Source organism: Myotis myotis, unplaced genomic scaffold, assembly GCF_014108235.1.
Source record: "Myotis myotis isolate mMyoMyo1 unplaced genomic scaffold, mMyoMyo1.p scaffold_m19_p_1, whole genome shotgun sequence".
In the NCBI taxonomy this organism is placed as follows: Eukaryota; Metazoa; Chordata; class Mammalia; order Chiroptera; family Vespertilionidae; genus Myotis; species Myotis myotis.
The window spans coordinates 24,171,914-24,197,435 of record NW_023416313.1 but is presented as its reverse complement, the minus strand read 5'-3'; the positions used below and the strand labels follow the sequence as shown (position 1 = coordinate 24,197,435).

General features: G+C 40.4%; 2 protein-coding genes across 7 annotated transcripts in view; one reads left to right on the top strand and one right to left on the bottom strand.

The window, feature by feature from the left end:
• Nucleotides 1-4,755, top strand: part of RFC1 (replication factor C subunit 1) — a 121,517-nt gene extending 116,762 nt beyond the window's left edge. The window contains exon 25 of the mRNA XM_036331484.1: nt 4,623-4,755. Coding sequence (XP_036187377.1) covers nt 4,623-4,658 — 36 coding nt within the window. The 3' untranslated portion in view covers nt 4,659-4,755. The remainder of the gene's footprint in view (nt 1-4,622) is intronic.
• Nucleotides 1-25,522, bottom strand: part of WDR19 (WD repeat domain 19) — a 75,779-nt gene that overhangs the window by 32,289 nt on the left and 17,968 nt on the right. For all 6 annotated transcript variants that reach the window (XM_036331457.1, XM_036331451.1, XM_036331468.1 and 3 more), the window contains 14 exons: nt 25,193-25,273; nt 22,952-23,064; nt 22,277-22,450; nt 19,383-19,453; nt 18,776-18,948; nt 18,575-18,689; nt 16,323-16,429; nt 15,540-15,662; nt 12,285-12,434; nt 6,774-6,921; nt 6,441-6,645; nt 4,607-4,766; nt 4,174-4,284; nt 463-572 (listed from right to left, as the gene is read on the bottom strand). In XM_036331457.1, coding sequence (XP_036187350.1) covers nt 463-572; nt 4,174-4,284; nt 4,607-4,766; nt 6,441-6,645; nt 6,774-6,921; nt 12,285-12,434; nt 15,540-15,662; nt 16,323-16,429; nt 18,575-18,689; nt 18,776-18,948; nt 19,383-19,453; nt 22,277-22,450; nt 22,952-23,064; nt 25,193-25,273 — 1,841 coding nt within the window. The remainder of the gene's footprint in view (nt 1-462; nt 573-4,173; nt 4,285-4,606; nt 4,767-6,440; nt 6,646-6,773; nt 6,922-12,284; nt 12,435-15,539; nt 15,663-16,322; nt 16,430-18,574; nt 18,690-18,775; nt 18,949-19,382; nt 19,454-22,276; nt 22,451-22,951; nt 23,065-25,192; nt 25,274-25,522) is intronic.

Below are 25,522 nucleotides of genomic sequence, written 5' to 3'. Positions count from 1 at the left end.
TAAAAAAGAAAAACTACAAAATAAAGCAAATAGAAGTTGTAGACCAATACCTAGTATTTTTCACTCTGCCTTGAAATTACACTATAAATCCTCAAAGTGTACAAAGAAGTCAAGATCATGAGCTTAGGTCCTCAAAAGCAGTATGTCACCCTGATGGTCAAATGTGATTCAAAACAATGTTTAGGCTCTAAATGTAGAAAAGGCTTATCTAAGACCCACACTTGATGCTAAAAATGAAAGTGGATAAATGCATGGATAAGACAACATTAGTTAGAAAAAATTTATTTTGTTTGTATAATTACAGTAATCTCTTTTCCCCTGAAAAAGAAATTAATAAATCAACGGAGGGCCTTATAAGAATGGCAGTTTAGAACTTAAGATATTCAGTAATTATTTCCATAGTCAGTAGTCAGTAATTCAGCAATTAGGTACCAACTGAATCATATAAAGATGAGGACTTACGTGAATTCAAGCTGAATAGCATATTCCTTGGAGATAAGTGGTATTTGGTCCGGGGCTAAACGCTTGGCCAGCTGTAGAGCGCTGTCCCAGTGCTGCAAATCCCTTCTCATCTATTAGGGGCAAATGAGCAAGTTATTTTGCACAGTCACCATATAGTGCTAGTTTTAATAAAGTGATTACAAAACTCTTTGCTTAAAAATGAAACTTGATCTTTGCAAAGATAACACGTTACTATAGTATATTTCCTCAGTGGAGGTGATAGAGCTCCCACGGGGGTAAAAATTGATTTGGGGGAGCAAAAACATCTTAGCTATGATTACAAAGGCTTGTGGCCCTCCAAAATGCAATTTTATAGAGCGAACAACATAAACTGATGAACAAAAAGAGATCCAGAGACAGAGAAGCATTGAACTGCCAAACCTCAGACGGAAGGTGGGGGTGGGGGGTGGGGGTAAGAGATCAACCAAAGGACTTGTATGCATACATATAAGCATTACCAGCACATACACCTGAAACTAATACAGAATAATACTGAATGTGAACTGTAATTGAAAAAAAAAAGATAGAAAATTGAATGTCATATGTTTTTCATCACAATAAAAAATAAATAAATGACACTTTAAGTAATAAAAAGCCAAAACAGCTCTAGCCGGTTTAGCTCAGAGGATAGAGTGTCAGCCTGTGGACTGAAGGGTCCCGGGTTCGATTCTGGTCAAGGGCACATGCCCAGGTTGTAGATTTGATCCCCAGTTGGTGGGTGTCTAGGAGGCAGCGATTGGGTGATTCTCTCTCATCATTGATGTTTCTATCTCTCTCCTTCTCCCTTCCTCTCTGAAATCAATAAAAATTAAAAACAAAACACTCAATTCTACCCAACAAAATCTTATTCTTTAGTACTCAAAACTAATAAAAATTAATCCAACCAACCAATTAAATTATTCATTTTCCTTCTTAAAAAGTTGAGTACTTTACTCCAGGAGTTGAGGTTATTTTCTGAGAAACTAAAGCTGTATCACAACACGAATAACAGCAAACATAAATAAAACGTGAATCGTCTTCCTCCCTGGCTCCTGAGGTCTTTTATTTGTGTCTGGTATACAGTCCCAAATATAACTAACCAGGAATCCTTTAGAGTTCATTCCTCACTTTATTCACATTTTGTAAAGAATTAATAAGAGCTCACATTTCCCAAGTGTTATTTTCTGACAGGTAATGCTCTAGGACATTAGCTTATTTGCTTATCACAACGAGGCCTTTTGCAATTAATCGTCCGTAAGGCAAAAGAGGCTAGCTGCTTCGAAACACCTCCTCTCTGTACAGAGTCGGGCTGTCAGCACGTGGCCGAGCTGGGCAGGAGGGCTTTGCCTCTCACTTCCTTTCCCTGGCTAACCTGTCAACCACGTTTGTCTTTTCCATTGATCAGGCACGGTTCCGAAGTGAGGTGAAGTGAACGGCAGGGTGCAATCTTCCCTCTCCACGGGGAAGCCATCAATCACCTCCAACGATTTACAGATCGTTAGTACATGACATGCGTCCATAGCTAAACGTGGAAGAGCTAAGGTGACGTCTTTGGCCTCACTTCTAGCAACCAGTCTCCTACTTCAGTGCGTACCTATCCAAGTTCTGAAAATTTCTCAGGGTGTCCCAATTATCTCAAATAATATTATAAAATTATCTAGTTGGGGGTTAATGGGGGGGATGAGGACACATTTGTAATACCTTAACTAATAAAAAAAAAAAAAAAAAAAGAGAGAAAAAAAATTATCTAAATATTTTCTTAAAACAAAATTTACTTGGTTCATTTAAAATTTAAAAATGAAAATTTGCTACAGAACAATTTGAAAAAGGGTTAAGTTGTGAAATTAGCAGCAAATGTTTTCAAAATACCTCCTCTCTGTAGCTGTGGACAAACTGATTTGAGGTGATTGACAGTAATGACAGCAGCTACCACTTTTGTCTTTTTTTTTTTTTTTTTTAAATATATTTTATTGATTTTTTTACAGAGAGAAAGGGAGAGAGATAGAGAGTCAGAAACATCGATGAGAGAGAAACATCGATCAGCTGCCTCCTGCACATCTCCCACTGGGGATGTGCCCGCAACCCAGGTACATGCCCTTGACTGGAATGGAACCCGGGACCCTTCAGTCCGCAAGCCGACGCTCTATCCACTGGGCCAAACCAGTTTCGGCGCCACCTTTGTCTTTTCTATCGATCAGGCACAGTTCCAAGAGATCTAATCTCATTTTTAAATCTTTACAATAACCAAGTGGGCTAGATACTGTTATCCCTACGTTAAAGAGATGAAATCCAGGGCACCGAAAGATGAAATAACTTGTCCAGGGTTGCACAGAGCTGGGATTTAAGCCCAGACATGTCTGACTCTAAAGTCCAATTCTTTTTTTCTTTTAAAATATATTTTTATTCCTTTCAGAGAGGAAGGGAGAGGGAGAGAGAGATAGAAACATCGACGATGAGAGAGAATCATTGATCGGCTGCCTCCTGCACGCCCCCTTCCGGGAATTAAGCCCGCAACCTGAGCATGTGCCCTGACTGGGCATGGAATCGTGTCCTCCTGGTTCATAGGTCGACGCTCAACCGCTGAGCCACACTGGCCAGGCTCAAGTCCACATTCTTCTTTTAAAAATATATATTTTATTGATTTTTTACAGAGAGGAAGGGAGAGGGATAGAGAGCTAGAAACATCGATGAGAGAGAAACATCGATCAGCTGCCTCCTGCACACTCCCGACTGGGGATGTGCCCACAACCAAGGTACATGCCCTTGACCGGAATCGAACCTGGGACCCTTCAGTCCGCAGGCCGACGCTCCATCCACTGAGCCACACCGGTCAGGGCTAAAGTCCACATTCTCAATCCCTGTTCCCTATGGCCACTTCTCTCTTCCTCCTTGTGTTGAGCTAGGAGTTTACTCTGTTCTAGTCCTTCCGCTGCAATGCTCATCTCTGGGAAACTAGTGATGGTACACTAGTCCTTAGCCCACCTTTTCTTTTATTTGGCTAATCTTCACCCAAGGATGTTTTTCCCATTGATTTTTAGACAGAGTGGAAGGGAGGGTGGGGAGGGAGGGAGAGAAACATCAATGTGAGAGACACATCGATTGGTTGCCTCCCACATGTGCCAAGGCCAGGGATCGAACCTGCGACCCTTTGGTGTGCCGGCTGATGTTCTAACCACTGAACACACCACCCAGGGCTCCTTAGCCCACCTTTTAACGCACAGGAGAATTCCATACAAGAAATAAAAGATAAATGCGTCCCAGTTTTCCCATTTGGACAACAGAGCCTGTAACAGTACTATCGCACAGGATTGCTGTGCGGGTTAAATGAAAAACAGTATGTCTTAGGAATATACCTGGCACGTGTGAACAGTCAATACACGGTGGCTGTTTTTATTTGCATGTGCCTTTGTAAGTTATAAAGTCTGTTCTCTTTGGGCGCATTTAGATGGAAATTATTTGGTAATGTTACCATGCCATGCCTTTTATGGCTCCGCAGAATGCAGAATGAAAGTACTTTTGAAGGTAGTGAGTACTCAGGGGTCCTTAAAGCTGAGTCTGAATTCTAGAGGGGCAAGGCCTGTGGTGCCCGGTGCCGAGGACTGTTAGCCATGTCCAAGGTGAGGTTCCCCCTTGACGTGGCCTTCTTCTCCCCCGCCCCGCCGCCCCCCCCGCCCCCCCCATTTGCCGCCATACCTCCAGCGCAGCAACGGGGCAGCTGGATGCGAGGTACAGGTCCTGAGCCAGGTTGAAATCGTTAGTAAACATGGCAAGATGCCCTGCCAAAAGGTTGTTGTCCTCGATCCCCTGAAAATAAAGGGAGCTTTAATGAGAATACAAATTTTGTGTTTTTGTTTTGTTTTTACTGATTTGAGAGAGAGGGAGGGGGAAGAGAGACATCGATTTGTTGTTCCCTTATTTATGCATTCCTTGCTTGATACTTGCATGTGCCCTGACGGGCCATAAGGTTTCACTAAAAACAAAAGGAAAAGCTTTGCTCAGTAAGAAGTGGTAATGTTCTAGCAATTAACTCGTTGGTGAGTTAGGCAGGATTAACCATAGAATGTAAAATGTATGAACAAATACCATTTAAATCCTAACCTGATAATCCTCATAAGATGCTGTTTACCTTTATTTGTTCCAAGGACATCACCATGCCGACATTTCCGACAGCCCGGTAGACGCGGATTGCGAACTCCACGTCCATGTGATGGAGGCACTCCCTGCCCAACTCATTCCAGGCGTCGTGATCATTCAGAATGGTGCACAGTTCCCAAGCATCAGAGAACCTAGGGTTTGAGTAGAAGCTGAGTCAGGGGGCTCTTTTTGCTCCCTACTAGGCAACTGTCAGATTGTACATTCTTTCATGTCATGCCCTAGGTAAGTTTTGTAAAACACTTCTTAGTCTGTAATCATTATTTACAAGTTACGAAAAATTACATAAACTTTTCTTCGCCTTTTTGTACAGATGACTTTTCTTAAATTTCTTTTATTAATCTAAATTTACTCTGGGTAACCACCTTCCCCCATTAACGATTAATTCTATTTATTTTTGGTTTACTTCATGCAGAGATGAAAATTAGTTTTGTTCTCACACAAGTCTAATAAAATTAGCACTCTATTCCTGTCCAGTCCACTGCCTGGTTTTGAAAGTAAAGTTTGAGTGTCAACCTATGAACCAGGGTTTGATTTCCAGCCAGGGCGCATGCCCAGGTTGTGGGCTTGATCTCCAGTAGGGGGCATGCATGAGGCAGCCGATCAATGATTCTCTCTCATCACTGATGTCTCTATCTCTGTCTCCCTCTCCCTTCCTCTCTGAAATCAATAAAAATGTGTATTTTTTAAAAAAGGTAAAGTTTAGTGGAATGCAGCTACATCAGCCATGCATTATGGATCGTCTCAGCTGCTCTCGTGCTACAACAGCCGAACTGAGCAGGGACAGAGGCCCTATGGCCCCTTGACACGTGAAATACATACCATGTGGCCCGTTACAGAAAGAGTTGGCTGACTTCTGGTTTAAAACATGACCATAAATGCCAATTAAATGTTTTGTGGGACCTTTACATTAATGAATATATTACCCATCTATTCGCATCTGCATTTTCCTGTCTCACACACATTTACTGAGCACCTATTATGTGCCAGGAACTGTGCTGGAACCAAGATACAAAGATCAAACCCAGTCATTGTCCTCCAGGTGTCATAAGTGGGGAAGGTGGAAGACAGATGAGTATGACAGAGTACAGTGGAAGTAATCGAGTGCTTACAGTATGGGGGTCTTTGTGCTACGTACTCTGTATGAATGAATTCTCTCACTGGGTTCCTCTGACAACCCTATCCACTCTGTATTATTATTACTTCTCCTTGGGTTGAGTGTGGGTCTGTAATAGATGAGAAAGTGAGGATTCTTGGCCTTAACACACTAGCCCTAGTCTCACAGTGGTGAATGGGAAAGTGCTCTAAACCACTATGTATATTGTATGTACCCTGGCTCCGAGGCAACACACTAGAAAGTGTTTTGTTTTTGTGGGAGGCAGGGGGCTTCAAGGAAGGCTTCCTGGACTAGGTGAGGGTTCCACTGAACAGTGAGGACTAAGGAGTTACTACGTACAGCAGCAGCAAGAGATGGTGGGAAGCATTAGAACCACAGAGGAACTCACAGTGGCCCTAAGCTGTAAGAGGAAATCTCAGGCAAGGCCAAACCAAACTTTATTAAGAAGAAATTAAGATGTTGTTGAAATAACAATAACTGCACTATTTCGGTGATTAGAAACGTTTTTGTTCCGAAGGGACTAAAGCACCGATATTTCACCGTGACTTTCTTTAGAATTCTACACATGCTCATATCTGTGATCTTACCTGAGCCTCACGATAATCCTGCGAAGGAAGCGAGGTAAATGCTATCATCTCCTTTACAATCCCCAAAGCAAGCGAGCTCCGTGGAGAAGTATTTGAAACCCTACCTTTTCAGCACTAAGGTCTGTGTCAGCATCTGCCTCAGCTCATTAGGCCCCACGTCTTTTAAATTGTTGAGGAAGCTGTGAGTGTCCAGGTAGACATTGTTGATTTGTCCACTCTGTGTCTGGCAGGTCAGCTCTCCATTATACAACAGCAAAGGTTTATGAGAGAAGGGAATTTTGGTGCCATCAGCCAAAATGACCTTGGATCCTACATTATAAAACAGACATCTGAATGCGGAAAGGTAATACTCAGCACAAACATCAGAAAGGAATATTTTCATTTCATTGCAATGGAAATTGACTTATCAACAAATGTACAAAAAGGTGATTAAGTACCTTGTATAGTGTTCCTGTGAAAGACATAGGTGTACGCCTTATCATCATCATAAGCAATAAAAACACCTTTATCCAATGGCCAGTTTTCCCAAAGTACACCTTTAATGGTTGGTGAAAAATCTGGAATCTCATACGTAGCATCATTTACCTACAAAATAGGATTTAAAGTTTTGCCCCCAGTCTATACATAAATTCTTATCATTTGCAGTGGCAGGAGCCTGTCTGTAGCCTTAGCTGGCATAGCTTACAGACCTACACTCAACCCAACAACACGCCAACTGTTAGGTCTGGCTTGAAAAAAACAACAACTATAGTTACATGGAAAATCAAGGGTTTTATCTAAAATCTGGTGAAGTTGCAGGCAAAACTACAAGTCTGGACATAAAGCTTCACGTTAAGAAAAAAAAAGCTGAAGGTGCTCAAGATGACAGAAACTTAAACTATGAACACTTGCGTTTAGAAATTTTTCAATACTGGGCACAGAAATGCTCCAACTAGGGAGGAAACAGAAATTGATTCATGTATGATTTAAAATTTAGATAAATTCCACTGTTTCACTTCAAAAACTTCTCTACAATGCACTCTAACAAACATAAAATGTACTGCTATAATAACATAACCTATTAAAAAAGCAATCCAGCCTGGCTGGTGTGGCTCAATGATTGAGCATCAACCTATGAACCGGTAGGTAACGGTTCGATTCCTAGTCAGGGCACATGCCCGGGTTGCAGGCTCAATCTCCAGTAGGGAGCGTGCAGGAGACAGCCAATCAGTGATTCTCTCTCATCAATGATGTTTCTATCTCTCTTTTCCTCTCTGAAATCAATAAAAATATATATATATATATTTAAAAAAAAAGCAATCACCTATTCCTGTGAACTCAGGCTGGTAGGCTAATACATATGATGAATGTGGAGCTGAGAAGTACCTGCTTTCTCCCTAATCTGTCTTCCTCTAAAAATAAGAATGAAATATAAAATTCTTACAAATAAAAACTAATACTATAGAGCTGTGCTGTCCAGCACAGTAGCCACCACTTACTAACCACATGTGGCGATTGCGCACTGAAATGTGTCTCATCTGAATTAAGATGTGTGCAAGTGTGAACTATACATGGGATCTCAAGAAGTTACCCATGTGTATCTAACTAAGAGTGTGAAACAGCAATGATTTTTTATATTGATTACATACTAACATGATAATACTGAAATTAATTTCACCTATTTCTTTCTACCTTTCTAAAATTGTGCTTTAAAAATTACATATGTGGTTAAAATTACATCTCCATTGGATAGTGCTACTTACCAGATATTGTACTAATTATTTATGTATGTAACTTCATTTAATTCTAACCTCATAGTTCTTAAGACAGATCCTATTATTATACCCATTTGCAGATGAAGAAACCGAGGCACAGAGAAATTTGCACCGAGTCCCATGGCTCCTAAGTTGAAGAGCCAGGACTTGAACCCAAGCAGCGTGGCTCCCGTCTATGCTTCTAACCACTATGCACACTGACCTGCGGTTTGTAAGGATGGGCACACCGTCCAATGGACAGGTGGCAGCGCTTTCTTAAAGGGCAGCCATCTGCTGAGTGCTTAGTATGTGGCAGACACAGTACTAAAAACGTTTAATTGTTATAAACCACCTAGAACATAGGTGCCAGAATGGAATTCACTTTACAACTGGGGAACAGGAACTCCAATCAGAGGGGAGCTCTGGGGGGGCTCCTCTGGGCTCATACCAACGCACTTGCTGGCTATGTGAGCTGGGACAAGTGGCTGATCTTCTCTAGGCCTTAGTTTCTTCACCTGTAAAGTGGCGATAATGTGAGTATTTATCTCTGGGCTGTAATAAGGACAGAAAGAGATCCCTGATGTATGTAAAGAGTACTCAGCACTGAAATACTGGTTATTATTACTGATTGTAAATTCAGGTCTGTCCGTCAGTCTTTAAAGTCCATGCACTTGCCGAAACCGGTTTGGCTCAGTGGATAGAGCGTCGGCCTGCGGACTGAAAGGTCCCAGGTTCAATTCCGGTCAAGGGCATGTACCTGGGTTGCGGGCACATCCCCAGTAGGAAATGTGCAGGAGGCGGCTGATCGATGTTTCTCTCCCATCGATGTTTCTAACTCTCTATCTCTCTCTCCCTTCCTCTCTGTAAAAAATCAATAAAATATATTAAAAAAAAAAAAAAAAAAAAGTCCATGCACTTAACTACTACACCTGATTGCCTCTCTGAAGGGCAACGTGTTTATAAACTTTCTAGAAGATCACAAACCATCCTTCATGGGCATGTAGGGATTGTGTGTGTGTCTGTGTGTGTGTGTGTGTGGGGGGGGGATATAGGTTTTATTGGGGTGTATGTAAGAAAAAGTAATCTCTAAATTCTAATGTACAACATGAGTGAGTCCCTTACTATCCACATAGTGAAGAAAAATAGGTTGAATAAATATACATATGAAGGAAAATTACGAGTACGTTTAAAAATTTTAAAGAATTGTAGTCTGAACATTTGCATGTATGAACATCACAGGAGCAATGCCTCTCTCAAATTATTTGAAGCACTGGAAAATTAGGCTGCAATACCAGCAAATGATGACGGGGCTGGGGGGCTGGGAGGGGTGTTGTTAACATCAAATGAAGTGCGGAGCACTCTGGTCAAGAGTCCAAGGGCCTTAGTGCCTTAGTGCAGCCTCCTGCTGGGTCAGAGGCGGGGAAGGCTCTGCCCCACAAGCCTCCTTCAAGGGCCCTTCCCTTCCAAGCTGGCCCTACTCAGAGAAAAAAGACTGGGTATTATTTAAAAGAGGAATTTACTCTTGTGGGCACAACACTCCCTTCTGGTATCTTGTCCATCCACTTAAAATTCAAGCCTACCAAAGAAATCTTAATTTGAATAAAAGCAAACACCCACCCACATGTTGGGGGAGGGAGAGCACATGCGCCCATGGAGTCATTCTTTGTGTGGATTTTGTTTGACAAGGTTGTTTTTTATTTTTTAAATAAATCTTTATTGTTGAAAGTATTACATATGTCCCCTTCCCCCCACCCCCCAATGTCCTCTCCCCCGAAAGGTTATTTTTTCTTAATACCTGAGTTGCAGGTTAGAGCTGGAAAAGGGAGTGGGGATGAGCAGCAATAAGAGAGAGAATTCCGGATTTGAGGGGTTGAAGGGTGGTAAAGAGGGCAGGGCTTTAACTAACACTCGCTAACTAGCTCCTGTGCCTGATAACATGGAAAGATGAACTCACTGATACCTCAGTCCAACTCTATGAAGGAGGCCATACTGGCCTCAAACAGAAATTACCAAGGAACAGGAAAGTGTAAAAAGAAAGATGTAGCAACGTGTTTAGGCAGGCCTTGCTCTTTGCCCTTTCCCTGCAGTCAGGCCCAGTTCTGACTAACTCCTGTCGGACACCGATGTCCCTGGACCCGTCTGTGTCCCCTCAGCAGCAGTTCCCACCTGTGGCAAACCCACGCGGGAAGCAAGGCAGCTCCGCTTCCTTAGGCCTGTCACAGAAACGGAATCTGCCAGACTGGATTTCCTTATTGCGTAGAGGGAACTCAAGGTTATCTTTATAATTATGTCATTTTCCCTCATTGGTTTGTGACCAGGAGAAAAATGGGTTGAGTAAGAACCAGCATATTAGAAATTTTGCATAAATAATCCAGTCACTCCTGTGGTAACTTGTTATATTTGTCAAAGAAAAAAAGAAGGGAAGAGAAAGCAAGAAAGAAAGGAAGGGAAGAGAGAGAGGAAAGTGCACAGTGAGGGGAAAGCTGTCTTCATTGGAATGTGTCTTCTCTAAGGTAAACCAGATGCCTGGGAACAGCTACTAAAGATGGGCCAAGAGCAGCTGTAGGCTTATGTAAACTGTGAACAAATTAAAGCATTAGCTGGATATAAAGAAATAAATGAAAACTCCAAGTACATCTTACCTAATAATAGACAAAGATGCTAATTGACTGTACCTTCACTACACCCATCAGCCAATCAGAAGAGTATGCAAATTAAACCAACAAAGATGGCCCTTAATCTTACCAGACCTGAGGCTCTGAACCTAATTGTCCCCTATACCTGGGCTCCTGAGCATTAAAGAGAAAAAACCAACATGATATAGAAAAATGTTAGTTACATGCAAATAAGTGGTTAGAATAAGATGGAACTTGGAGACATTGTAGAAAATAGGTCTACCTTTCATCTACCTTTCATCTAGCGCCAATATTCCACCTATGTGTGGAAATTACCGAAAAATCGGTACAGCAGTCTGGTAGGGTTAAATTTGCATATTGCAGGCGGGGCGGGGCAGCGCCATCCGCCGCCCGCCCCTCCGCCATCCGGGCCTGCCATGGGCAACCCGGAGCGGCGGGGCGGAGTGGCGGCGGGATCGGGCCGGCCCTGGGAGACCTGGGGCGCCCGGCGCTGCGGGGCAGGACAGTGACGTCCGCTGCTCGCCCCACGGCGGGATCGGGCCTGCCATCTTCCACCCGGGGAGCGGGCCTAAGCCAGCAGGTGGTTATCCCCCGAGGGGTCCCAGACTGTGAGAGGGCACAGGTCGGGGTGAGGGACACCCCCCCTCGCCAGTGCACAAATTTTTGTGCACCGGGCCTCTAGTATATATATAAAAGCCTAAGCGACCATTATGACCTAATGACCAGTTGGCCAGTCACTATGACGCGCACTGACCACCAGGGGCAGATGCTCAATGCAGGAGCTGTCCCCTAGTGGTCAGTGCGCTCCCCCAGCCAATCTCCCTTGGCCAGCCAACCTCTCCCCCTCCCTCCCCCTGGCCGGCAAACCTCCCACGGTCCCTTTCCCCATCTGGCAGGCCTTGTCCGGCAGCCAGCAGGCCCCGTCTGGCAGCCAACCTGGCCTGGCCCTGATTGGGACTGGGCGAGACAGCCCCAGTAGGCCCTGATCACCGGCCAGATCTAGGGACTCCACCTGTGCACGAATTTCATGCACTGGGCCTCTAGTAGTAAATAATGTAAAAACACATTTTCTTTTTTCTAAATCTATTTTCAAAAAAGTTAAGGATGTGCAAAAATATGAGTTAACTGAAAATGGTCTGTTTTTAATCATCTAATACAAAAATACATTTTCTTTGTATTCAGGACCTTAAGGGAAGAGAAAAATCACCTGAGGTGGAAGAAGGACAGGGTCTAGTCCCAGCCCTCTGGGGCTTATTGCATATCTGGAGAGAAAGTCATGTACATGCTGATACACTATAATACTGCACAGTAAAGAAGGTTAAAAGTGGTACAGAATATAATAACGATTTTTCTTCTAAAATATCTCTCTGAGACTGACATGAAAAACTGCAGAATAATGGAAAAAGATTCCTTGATGTGAACAGTCATGAAATGGATCACAGACATGATAACAAAGTACTATAATCCTTAGCTCTGTTTACGAGAAAATGATTTTATATATAAAATATATTTAAAAAATACTTTTCTTCACGTGTTGTATAATTTTAAAAACAAGCATTCAAAGCTTTTCTAGACTTACTGGACAGTAGACAAATCCATCACTTTTTTCATCAATGAAAACTAATGTGGTCCCATTGGGGTCAGGGAAAATCCTTTTCACACTGACAGGATGTCGATAATCATTAACGAATTGCCAGTTTTCAATGTAGAAATACTGGATGACACCAGTCTACCAAAAAAAAAAAAAAAAAAAAGAAAAGAAAATCCAGTCAATAAAATACTTTCAGCATTTATGTTAAACATACCTTCTAATATGAAGAGAAAAAATGTCATATTTCTGATGATGAAAGAGTCTCAGAATATTTACAATATTTGCAATGTACAGGCAGAAGAAAATAAAACAAATTGTCTTTTCATTCTCTTAACAGTGACTTTCAAAGACACTGTTTTGTTTAATTTTTAATTTTGACAAAGTCCAATTTATCAACTTATTCTTTTATAGATTGTGCTTTTGGTATTATGTCTAAAAAATCTTTGCCTAACCCAAGGTTACAAAGCTTTACTCCTGTTTTCTTCTAGAAAATTTAAAGTTTTATGTTTTACATTTGGGTCTGTGACCCGCTTTATAGAATGTATAAAGAATTCTCAAAACTCAGTAATAAGAAAATAAACAAGCCAATTAAGAAATAATAAAAAAATATGAACAGAAACTTCACTAAAGAGAAACAGATAGCAAATAAGCATATGAAAAGATGCCTCTACATCATTAGTCCATTAGTGAAATGCAAATTAAAATCACAATGAAGTACCATTACACACTCATTAGAGTGGCTAAAAGTAAAGAGTGACAGTATCAGGTGTTTGTGAGGATGCAGAGCAGGGGTAAGGAGTAAGGAACCTCCAGTCCTCGGGTTATGTAAGACCCATGAAATAATTTGGTCTGGTCCTGCCAAGGCAAGAGGGGTGAGTTCATTAAGTGACCAAATATAGCAGGCTAATTTTTAAGTTGATAATTTTGTACGGCCCTCAAATGATGCTATAAATATCCAAATGCACCTTGGCAGAAAAAAGGTTCCCCACCCCTGATGGAGAGGCACTGGAACACATATATACTGATGATGGGAGTATAAAATGGTACAACCAAGTTAGAAAACAGTTTGTCAATTTCTCAAAAGATTAAACATACACATGCCATATGATGTAGCCATTCCACTTCTAGGTGTTTTTATCTAAGATAAAAGAAAGCATATGTCCATACAAAGGCTTGAACACAAATAATTATAGCAGCTTTATTTGTAAATACCCCAAACAGGAAACAACATCAATATCCATCCATAGGTTCATGGATGAGCGAATTATGATATATGCTGACTATGTACTATTACTCAGCAAGAAAAAGGATGGAACTATTGACACAAACACCAAAATGGATGATCTCAAAATAATTATACTAAAGCCAGACAAGAAGGAGTGCCTACTATGTGATTCCATTTGCATAAAGCTCTAGAAAATACAAATTAATTTATTGTGACAAAGCACTAAGTGGGGAGGGATGGGAAGGAGGGATTGAGAAAACTTTTAAAGGTGACAAATATGTCCATTATACTGATTGAGTTGATAGTGTTTCACAGGTGTATACATATGTCAAAACTTAACTTTAACTTGTGTAGTTTATTACCAATTATACTTCAATAAAGCTGCTAAAAAGCCCCAATATTTTCAGAATCACAAGAAACAAAATTTTGTAACTATGTATGGTGATGGATGTTAACTAGACTTACTGTGCAGATCATTTTGTAATATATATGAATATCAAATCATTATGTTATGCATATGAAACTAATATAATGTTATATGTCAATTATACTTCAGTTACAAAAACAAACAAACAAACAAAAAAAACGAGACAGATTAATACTGCCTTACTGACAGGCGACTACATTTTGAGTTCTTACTTCAAAGTGCCTGTGGCATAGTGGAAAGAGTATGTTTCCATCAGGAAATCTTGCTTGTCCAAGTTCCACCTCTGTCACAAACTTAGTGACCTCTCAATCTTCAGTGTCCTCATCTCTAAAACATGCCTGCTTATTTTATATAGTTAATGAGATGAGTGAGATCAGGCTTTATAATGTTGGGTGCCATGTAAACATACTGTATTTAATGTTATTTACCACATCACTCACTACTGCACCTGATACATGAGACCTATCCTACTGATGTAAATTAGCACAGAGACTGATTCTTTTCAACTTATAAGGTCTCTCTATGGCAATAAGCATGCTTTAAGACCTGCTCTTTTTAATAAACAATTTAATGAGAGAAAATACAAAGAGTGAATCATTGTTCTTCTCATGTGGAAAACAATACCTTTCTACCAACTTTACTGAATGTAGAGACTGAACAAGATAACAGGTATGAAATGCTTTGAAAACGTTTTGACAAATATTAGATGCTATTACTGTAACTATGCTTTATGTTCATGTGGCTAACGTAATACTTAGAGGTACAGGGTATTGGTAGTTCAAAGGACCAAAAGACTGAAGTGAGATTCTCAATATTTCATTAATTTTAATATTTAGTAAGTGCCTTCTAAATGTACGCACTGGAAATCTGAAGTGAATGAAGTGTCTTATATTTGTCATTAAGTTAAGTCCTTAAAGCACCTAGATAAGGAAATGAGGCTTGGAGGGGTTAAACAGCAGCCAGTGAAAGAACTGATGTTTCCATCCAGATTTTCTACACTCCATAGTTTCCCCTTTCCACCGTGCCGTCAAAATTGCTTATAGTCACAAATGCACTCAATACTGGCAAATCATGCCACCTCTGTGCTCTACATATACTTATTTATGTCTATATTATAGTAGTTATATATTTTTATATATTACATAATATATACAGGGTGTCCCAAAAATACGTGTATGTACTTTAACAGCTGCTAACTCAATTGTGAAAATAAAATGTATTTTAATAAACACTACCTTTATAATTATTCAAAGTGTGTGTATAGCCCTCGCTGGTTTGGCTGAGTGGATAGTGTCAGCCTGCGGACTGAAGGGTCCCTGGTTCAATTCCGGTCAAGGGCACATGCGGCTGGATCCCCAGTAGGGGGCTTGCAAGAGGCAGCTGATCAATGAATCTCTCACATCATTGATGTTTCTATCTCTCCCTCTCCCTTCCTCCCTGAAATCAATAAAAATACATTAAAAAAAAAAGTGTGTGTATACATTTTTTGGGACATCCTATATGTATATACATATATATGATAAGTATATTATATTACAAAGTAAAAACGAGAAATTGCCCTGTGCTCTATATTAAAGAAGACAGTACGTACATCTGTGCCGTAGATGAGGAAGTCACCAGTTAAGGCATGACATAAGATCCGGCACTTATCATCCACTGCTGGGAAGAGTCGAGTCTCACGCTCTTCTTGCGTATCCAAGAGTTCACTTTCTATCTAAAACAAAGAATAGCAGTGGCTCGTAGGGGAGGATCTTTTCCTTAGGTTCAGTTAAACATTCAGACTCAGCAGACTGCATAGGCCAGTTTACTCAGAAAGGCGACAGGCAGGAAGCACGGCTTACGAGCAGGGCAGCATTAGACCCCCCTCTTTAGCGGGAACACAGGCTCTGAAGTTGTCTGGTGGCTAAGCCCTGGCTTCCCAGAAGCAAAGAGCCAAGAACAGATGTGGCAGATGCCCTGGTTTGGAAGCCCCACATTCCAGGGCCAGTATCTCTTGGACAACTCAAGAGGCCTAGTTTCAAGGACCCCCACAAGCAACGTCCTAAATGTACGAGTCAGTGCACTCCAGGAGGCCCAGATGTGTGGCATTCCCATCAGCTTTTATAGTTCATTTACGGTTTCTCCATGCAGTTACCAACACGGTCATTTTTACCATAAGCACTGTTGGAAGCAGCACAGTTGATAAACTGGCGGGTTTCCGGCCAGAGCTAGAAAACTAACTGACCATCTCCTGCAGAAGGGTAAAGGTTTCTGTTAATCCTTTATCCACACCTGGCTTTCTAGCTAGTCTGTACAAGGTTGCTTCCTGACCGAAGTTTTTAATAAGACACTAAGTTAACTGAGCAGGCCTCCAGGACCTCAAAGTTATACTTACCAAGTGTAACTGGACTTTGCCTTCAAAAAGAGCAGCAGCGTAGTCTGAATGAAGGCAAACACTGGCTACTGTCCCCAGATACTCCACATCTTTCAATTTTTTCACACCTGTAGCAATTAAAACACATTAAAATATGAATAAAATAAATAAAGATTTGCAAATAATGTTAACCTTTGCAAGGATATTCTGAGCCTAAAATTTTTATTTTGGCCATGCTAAAGGAAATAGTTGCCATATAAATTTGCCTTCCAGAATTCTATAATGGTTCCCATGAAACAGAGTAATCGAAAATAAAATCACATGCAAAACAAATATTAAACCTTAGTGACAATAAGCTTAATGGTGTATTCTATCTGAGAATAATTCTCAGGCTTGTTCTATTGCTGAGGGATATCTGCCCTCCAGTGAGGGAAGGGACTGGATAGGGTGGGGAAAGAAGGAGGGGGAAAGCAAGGCTCCCTTCAGATGCTAATAGTCATTATCCAAACAATAAAATCAGGGAGGAAACCAGCTTTTGTTAAGTACCTACCAGAGCAAGGAGTACTTAAGAAAGTCATTGTGCAAAGGTAGATACCACTTATTTATTTATTGTGAATCCTTATCTGAGGATATTTTTCCCATTGACTTTTAGAGAGAGTGGAAGGAAGGAAGGGAGGGAGGGAGGGAGGGAGGGAGAAACATCAATGTGAGAGACATGACCAGTTGCCTCCTGCACTCCCAGACAAGGCCGGAGAGCCTACGTGCCCTTGACCAGAATCAAGCCCGCAACCCTTCAGTACATGGGTAGAGGCTCTATCCACTGAGCCAAACTAGCTAGGTTACACTTTTTATTCAATTTTCCACATGACCCCTTATAAGGAGAGGAATTCTCATTCTCCAGATGAGTAGTAACTCAAGTCTCAGAGGGGTCTAGAACTTTGTCTGCAGTCATTTAGTTAAAAGAGGCAGAAGGGGAAGTTAAATCCAGAGCCTAATTCTAAAGGTCATACATACTCTATCCCTTATACCATGCTATCTTCACTACAAAGGTAAAGAGTAAAACCTTTCCCAAAATTATGCAAAATTTATAGAGGATTCACAAAACCTTTCAAACTAAGAAATAGATGTCTGAAGAAAAAGAAAAAAGAAAAACTTGATCTTTAAGGAAACTTTTTATTTTATTTATTTTTTACAGACAGGAAGGGAGAGGGATAGAGAGTTAGAAACATCAATGAGAGAGAAACATCAATCAGCTGCCTCCTGCACACCCCATACTGGGGATGTGCCCACAACCAAGGTACATGCCCTTGACTGGAATTGAACCTGGGACCCTTCAGTCCACAGGCCAATGCTCTATCCACTGACCCAAACCGGTCAGGGCTTTAAGGAAACTTTTGATGCGTAATTGTACCCCACACACCAGGCCGTCTGCTCATCTCCACAAGTTAGATCTTCTGCTTTTCCCTTAACAAAGCTATATTAACCAACAAAGCTATGTTAATATATCAGTTCCCTTGTAGTCATAGGATGCTTAAGGTTTAGACCAGTGGTTGGCAAACTCATTAGTCAACAGAGCCAAATATCAACAGTACGATTGAAATTTCTTTTGAGAGCCAAATTTTTAAAACTTAAACTATATAGGTAGGTACATTGTTATTAACTTAGTTAGGGTACTCCTAAGGCTTAGGAAGAGCCACATTTAAGGGGCCAAAGAGCCGCATGTGACTCATGAGCTGCAGTTTGCCGACCAAGGGTTTAGACTGTGGGACTCAGGGAGACTGCCATGGTTCCTGGGTCAAACAACATTTTGGGAAAACTATAGATAACATCTCAATTCAGTGTATATGATGCTTCACAGAAAGTAATGGTCACAGGACAATAATTTATGAGCTCACTTTGCAAAAAACAAGACCACCCCTGATGCATGTGACCTTCTGATAGTGCCTTAGAATCTACTCGGAGACGTTATCAAGAGACCAGAAGATCTAAGGAATTTTCCTTAACTCTAGCCCTCCCCCTCTCCAACTCCCCTTCTCCAGCTTAAAAATCTTTAACCTAGTCCACCAGGTAAGATAGAGTTGAGGCATTGATAAGTCTCCCATCTTCTTGATTGGCACCTTCTCGATCAATAAATCATTCCTTACACCAAACTGACATTTTGATTTTGGCCTTTCGAAGTGTAGGGCACGTGACCCAGAGTTTGATAACAAATACTTTCCAAATCAGATCAGAAACTATATGGTAGATAAGAAAACAACTGGATTTAGACTTGCCATTCTCTCCAAGGACATAAAACCAAGCTCGATTATTCATTCCCACAGCCAGATGATAAAGTCCTACTGCTACAAAGTTGGGTTCCACATCCACAGAAACTGTGATCGGTAGCTCCTATAATATAGAAACATAACTAGTAAATGAGCTGCTATTACTGCTTTGATTTTATTTATAAAATAAAAATAAGAGCATTTTCATACTCCTTCAACAGGGTTGGCTACAGTGACTTCAAGGAGGGAGGTGAGATATGCAATCCTTGTGCTGCAGGCATCACCAAGTATGGGAAGCTTGGTCAGGAAAACATGGAGTGAGCCCCTTTGGGTAGACAACGCCAGCAACTGGCCATCATCAGTCCAGGACAAGGTACTCAACCCTGAAATAATTGATAAAACAAAGAATTATTAAAAAACAAATATACTGTTGCAGGCAAAAAAACAAATATTATCGCTTAAGCTTCCCGAGGCATAAAAATCTCCAAATGTTTTAAAAGTTTAAGGTCTTTATTTAGATGTGTGGATTGACATATGAACACAAGCACTAACTCATTCAATACTGGCTTAAAGGGAAAATGTATAATAATTTAGGTTTTCCAATTGGAATTGGGATAAAATGCACTATATATCTTTGGATCAAAGTGGACTTATATCATTCCAGTAAAGGAGTATGACTCAAAGTAATTACTAAAATAAGGAGGCTATTTTAGGGAACTCTAGTGAAGGGTGCTAATTGTATTCCTCTTACAAAAACAAACACAATACACTATAACTGGAATGATAAAATGTCCATCTGCTTCAAAAGAATTAATACCTTTAATTTCATCATCCAGGTTGATTATAGCATACATGTCTTTTAATTCTGCCAAGCCATGGATTTTAATGCTGAAAAATAAAAAAATTTAAACACAAGCTCTAAGTTAAATGGTTTTTGTTCATGAACAATTACAAGCTATACATGTTTATTATAGTCTATTTATAATCAACATTTAGACCACTTCAAGCAGAATGCAGAAATCTTACCACATATAGGAACTTACTTTTCCCCTTTATATTGTAGTTGTCATATGTATTGCATCTTCATGCAATGAACACATGATCAGACAATATTGTAATACTTGCTTTCTGTAACCACATATACATTCAAGATTTCGAAATTTAAAAATAGCCTATTATATCTACTCAGCTATTTACTATTTCTCTTGCTCTTCCTTCATTCTTGATGTCCCAAATTTCCTTCAGTCATCTGTTCTCTCCTACCTGAAGAACTTCTTAAGCAATTCTTTTTTTAAAAAAATATTTTTTATTGATTTCAGAGAGAGGAAGGGAGAAGAGATAGAAACATCAATGATGAGAGAGAATCATTGATCGGCCACCTCCTGCTTGGCCCTACTGGGGATCGAGCTCGCAACCTGAGCATGTGCCCGGGACCCTCCAGTCCTCAGGCTGATGCTCTATCCACTGAGCCAAACCAGCTAGGGCCATCTGAGAATGTTTTTATTTCTCCTTTCCTACTGATGGATATTTTCGCTGGATATAGAATTTCAGTTGATAGTTCTTTTCTTTTAGCACTTTAATAATGTTGTGATGCTTCCTTCTGTCATCTATGGTTTATGATGAAAAAATCCACCGTCATTCAAAATGTTGTTCACTGGCAGCTTTCAAGATTTTTTTCTTCATCTTGGTTTTTAGCAGTTTGTTTATGATGTATCTGGGACTAGATTTCTTTGGATTTATCCTTTTGGGGATTTGCTGAGCTTCTATAATACATAGGTTTATGTCTTTTGCGAAATAGAGACATTTCCAGACATTATTTCTAAGACTTTTATGGCACAAATGTTAGACCTTTTGGTACTATTTCATAGGTCTCTGAGCTCGGTTCATTTTTCCCAACCTATTTTTCCTCTGTGTTGAGATTAGATATTTCTATTGGTCTATCCTCGAGTTCACTGACTCTTTACTCTGTGATTTCCATCTCCTTTTAAGCACACTGCATTAATTATATCTTTCAGTTCTTAACTTTCCATTTGGGTCTTCTTTTTTTAAAAATATTTTATTGATTTTTTACAGAGAGAAAGGGAGAGGGTTAGAGAGTTAGAAACATGGATGAGAGAGAAACATCAGTCAGCTGCCTCCTGCACGCCCCCCACTGGGGATGTGCCTGCAACCAAGGCACATGCCCTTGACCGGAATCAAACCGGGGACCCTTCAGTCCACAGGCCGACGCTCTCTCCAAACCGGTCAGGGCTGGGTCTTCTTTATAGGTTCTATTTCTTTTCTGAAACTGTTTCCATTTGTTTTGCAAATGCTAGCCCTTACCTCTTAAGACATTTTTATAACAACTGTTATCTTCATCCTCTTGGCCCTGGCTTCTTTGGATTGCCTTTTCACAAGTGAGTTGAAATTTTCCCGATTCTTCATTATGTCAAGTAATTGTGGGTTATATTCTGGACATTTTGAATATTATGTTATGAGATTCTATGATTGTTTAAATCCCATGGAGAGAGTTAACCACCCCCCCACCCCCGCCTTTTTTTTTTTTTAAAGCAGGCAATCAACCCAAATGGGTTAAGGCCCCAAGTTTAAATGAGCCTTCTGGGTTATGGTTTCAATGTCAGTTCCATTTTCAAAGCCTTTGCAGTGGTATTTGGATATGTCCCTATATGGTCCATTCAGGTGCCACTATAGGACTTGGGCTATGATCTATCCCTTAGTTCAGTTCTCAAAGTCTTTGGTATATTTAGGGTGAGATACATATACACTGCTCAGGGTAAATCTGGGAGTTCATAAATAACTTTATAGGGTTATTTTCCAGAACTCCTCCCTCTCCGGGATCTACCTGGTATTTTTCCAGCTTCATGAAGGCTCCCCTTTTTGGTCCTCCAGCTGGAAGCTGGGGCTCTAGTTACCATATTCTGCCTTGTATTTCCCACAACTGCACCTGCACCTGTGGCCAAGCAAGGAGAGGACAGAAAGAAAATTAAGCAACATGGGTTTGCCCCACCTTCTTGGCACCATAGCTCCCCCAATTGGAGAGGAAGGTTACCCTCTCAGTTGCTGCCACTGCCATGGTGAGATTGCTTGATTGCTGGGCATGAGAAAACAAAGAACAAGAAAGAAAACTGGGGGATTTCCCCACCTCTCTCTGAGTGTTAGGAGTTCTCTTTCCTGCAACTTGAGCCAGCACTAGAGAGAGCTTCTCTCAGAGCTCCTCTGTCTATGCTCTGTGCCTACTTATGAGTTTCAGGCTGCCTTGAATCCTGAGACTGGGAGACAAATGGGAGACTCATCACTGGTTCAGCTGTACTTCAAATTCTGGTATTCTTCGTCAATCTGCCTGCTACTATTTACTTTCAGAGTCCTTAAATAGCTGTTCTCTGCATTCTGTTGAGGTTTTATAGCCGTATTCAGTGACAGAGATGGGGTGGAGCTTATTCCATGTTACCTAGAACTTCCTATTTTATTTTTAAGACTGATTTTCAAGCATACTCCATGTTAGGTTTTATATTTAGTATATATTTAGCATTTTAGGTTTTGCTGTGAGTGTTAAAGATAGAGGTAAAGGAGTCTTAGAAATTTCCATTGCAAACATGTCCTAAGAGTGAAAAATAGTATGGTTGACAGATTTATTTTGGCTACCAAAGTCTTGCTGAGTCTCTTGTATATTTCCTATATAAGCTTTCCTGGGAACTTGTAAATATAACTTACCAGTTATCACCACATGTAGCAGCTTTGTTAAGGGTCTGTGATATTGCAATACTGGTTAGATTATCTTTATAATCATAAGCTTGAAATATCTCTAGACCAATCTCTTGAACATGAGTGGAAATGACCACAAAAATTCCATATGAAAAACCAACCATGATGTAGCCATCACCATACCTATAGCAACAAAGGCAATAAATCAATAAAAAGGGAGATTAACTATCATTGAAAATACAATGCAAAAACAAGTACCTTAAAACAAAGGAATTAGAGAATATAATTTATCAAAGGCCTATGTGCCAGATAATATATGCTAGGTAGTTTCACATACTAAATCATAGTCTATAATCTAGAAAATGTTATATTAAGAAGTGAAATTTAGCCGTAACCGGTTTGGCTCAGTGGATAGAGCATCGGCCTGTGGACTGAAAGGTCCCAGGTTCGATTCCGGTCAAGGGCATGTACCTTAGTTGTGGACACATCCCCAGTAGGGGGTGTACAGGAGGCAGCTGATAGATGTTTCTAACTCTCTATCCCTCTCCCTCCCTCTCTGTAAAAAATCAATAAAATATATTTAAAAAAGAAAAAAAAAGAAAAAAAGAAGTGAAATTTATATAACCAGAATTTAAATACAATAAAGAAAAACATAAATTTCTATGAGGAACTTTCTGTACATACCAACTATAGCAGACAATGTTGCCATAGCTCTGCTTAAATTCCAGATCAATTGAGTTATATGGTTGATTCAAATTAAAAAGAAACAAAGATCTCTTGCCAAGCACCACACTTATCTGCCAGAGAAGATTAAGAGATTGTGAAATGAATTACTCAGCACTTCATGAAAAGACCAATAAGCAAATTCAAACAGATGAACATAATTTATGAAAATAAGCCAAATTTAGATGTGTTAAATATTGTAATTAGTAAGTGAACAATGTAACTAAAAAAAGAAATTTTATTAATATACAGTCCAGGAAGATTCCTTGGCTTTATACATATCTAATATACCCTTTGAAGTATAATAAATAGCTAGTTAGAGTAATTTTTAAAATTCTCTATACCTCTCGTTAGGATACCATGCAATATAGGAGTGTAAGTCTGATATAGTTCCATTGAAATGGAATTCATATTCGGAATATAGAATCTTCCATCATAAAATGTCATTCTTATTTTGAGTCATCTGGAATGATAGGTCCACACCCATGTGAATATTCTAGATTGGCTTTGCTACCATCACTCTTTCCATCGCCTGTAGGTCACTGGTCAATGTGGCTAGACTAGTGTCCCTCTGTTACAGAAGTCCATACTTAACTGCCATTCTCAGTGGAGGGTGTAATTGTGTTGGGCAGGTAAAGAGTATATTATTTAATTGGGCTCATTAAGGGTGATTAACATCTTTACATATATATATGTATATATATAAAATGAGAGACACATTTTTATATATTTTTTTGATTCTACAATGTAAGCAATTATAAGTCACTACCAATTTAATAATAGCTTTTAAAGAAATGGAAACATTACTTCATTTAAATATAGACATATTGATTGTAAAAACTGTCTAGATTTCAGGATATTAAAATGTTACAGGAAGGCTGCGACAGCCCTTGTGAGGCTGTGTGAGAGGCTGTGTGAGGCTACGACAGCCCCTGCGAGGCTGCGACGGCTCCTGGGAAGCCGGCGGAACCACGCAAGCCGCACAGATGGCTTCATCAACGGCCCGCGAACCAGCTCGCAGACCCACGCACAACTATCACCCCAAGGGCGAGAGGGGCGAGAGCAGCTGTAGTGTTGCTTTCTTCTCAGTTTTGGTAGCGAAATCCGCATTTTAAACATAAGAGGATACATTACAGTGAGGCCTTGACTTAAGAGTTTAATTTGTTCAGTGACGGAGCTCGTAACTCAAAATACTCGTTTGTCAAATCTTAAAGTGAACGAGTGAGACACGTGATGCTGGGCTGATGTTGTGGCGTTCACTGTGACGTTGCTGCGCCAACTAGCGGTGGGGTATCTGAAGCTGGCTTGTAACCCGAATTTTAGCTCGCAACTCAGAGACGGCTCGTATCTTGAAAAACTCGTTAGTCGGGACAGTCGTAAGTCAAGGCCCCACTGTATTTTAAAAAGCCATTACGTGGCTCCACACCCTTTCTGAGTAGAGCGTGAACAGGTCGTGAGAGACCTTTCCGAGCACAGGGACACGTTGCGGATGGAAACAGCTACATTTTCCATGTGTATGACCTTTGACCCGGCGATAAAAAGCGTACACCTATGGATGAGGACAGTAGGGGGGGAAGGACAGAGGGTGGGGTGGGAACTGGGTGGAGGGGAGCTATTAGGGGAAAAAAGGGGAACAACTGTAATAATCTGAACAATAAAGATTTATTTTATTTTATTATTTATTTATTTATTTATTTATTTATTTCTTGGGTGTGAGTGTGGTTGCCCAGGTCTCCATGACGCCACAGGTAGGAATGGAGGAACGCACCCACCCCCTGCTTCTCTCCCCCCCTCCCCAGTCCTGGTAAATAAAGATTTATTTTAAAAACATGTTACAGGAAAATAAATCTCTAAGATATTAAAAAAAAGCAACTACAATTTCCAGAGCTCTGGTCACATCTGGTAGTAAAAATAAAAAATCATATAGAAATCAATACATCAATTTATAAAAGTACCCCCACTTTTTTTTTGTTACCATACCAACTGTAATAGGAAGATGGCTTCATTTGCTGTAATGTGAGGTGGTCAGCAGCAGAAAAACAACTTTTAGGTCTGGGAAACCGGGGCCTACCATTGGTTTCATATGTGACAGACCATAATTTATTTATCATGATAGGTTCTGAGCCATCCTAGAAAAGGAGAGAGTATATTCTACAAAATTACTAGCAAAATTTGGGCATGCATTTGATTTAAAATTCTTACTAAGGTTCCAGCAGTAGAAGTTCGGTCATCGTTCCTCGTTGTGGAAAACTGCATGTTGCTAGGCTCTGATTTCAATGGTGACTGCAGGGATGAAAATATTATCACTAAAAATGAACCCAACACTCAAAGTCACTCTGAATTATAATAAAACAGGTTCCTTGCTTTAATTTCTGTTATATGTTGGACTGATAACCTTAAATTCCCACTGCTACAAACATCTACAAATCCTAGATAAAAATAGCTATCTCATTAAATGTATAGAGAAGCGTGAAAGAAGGTAAGGAAAATTTCCAAGGACCGTAAGTAAAGAGCAACTGAAAACCAAAGCGT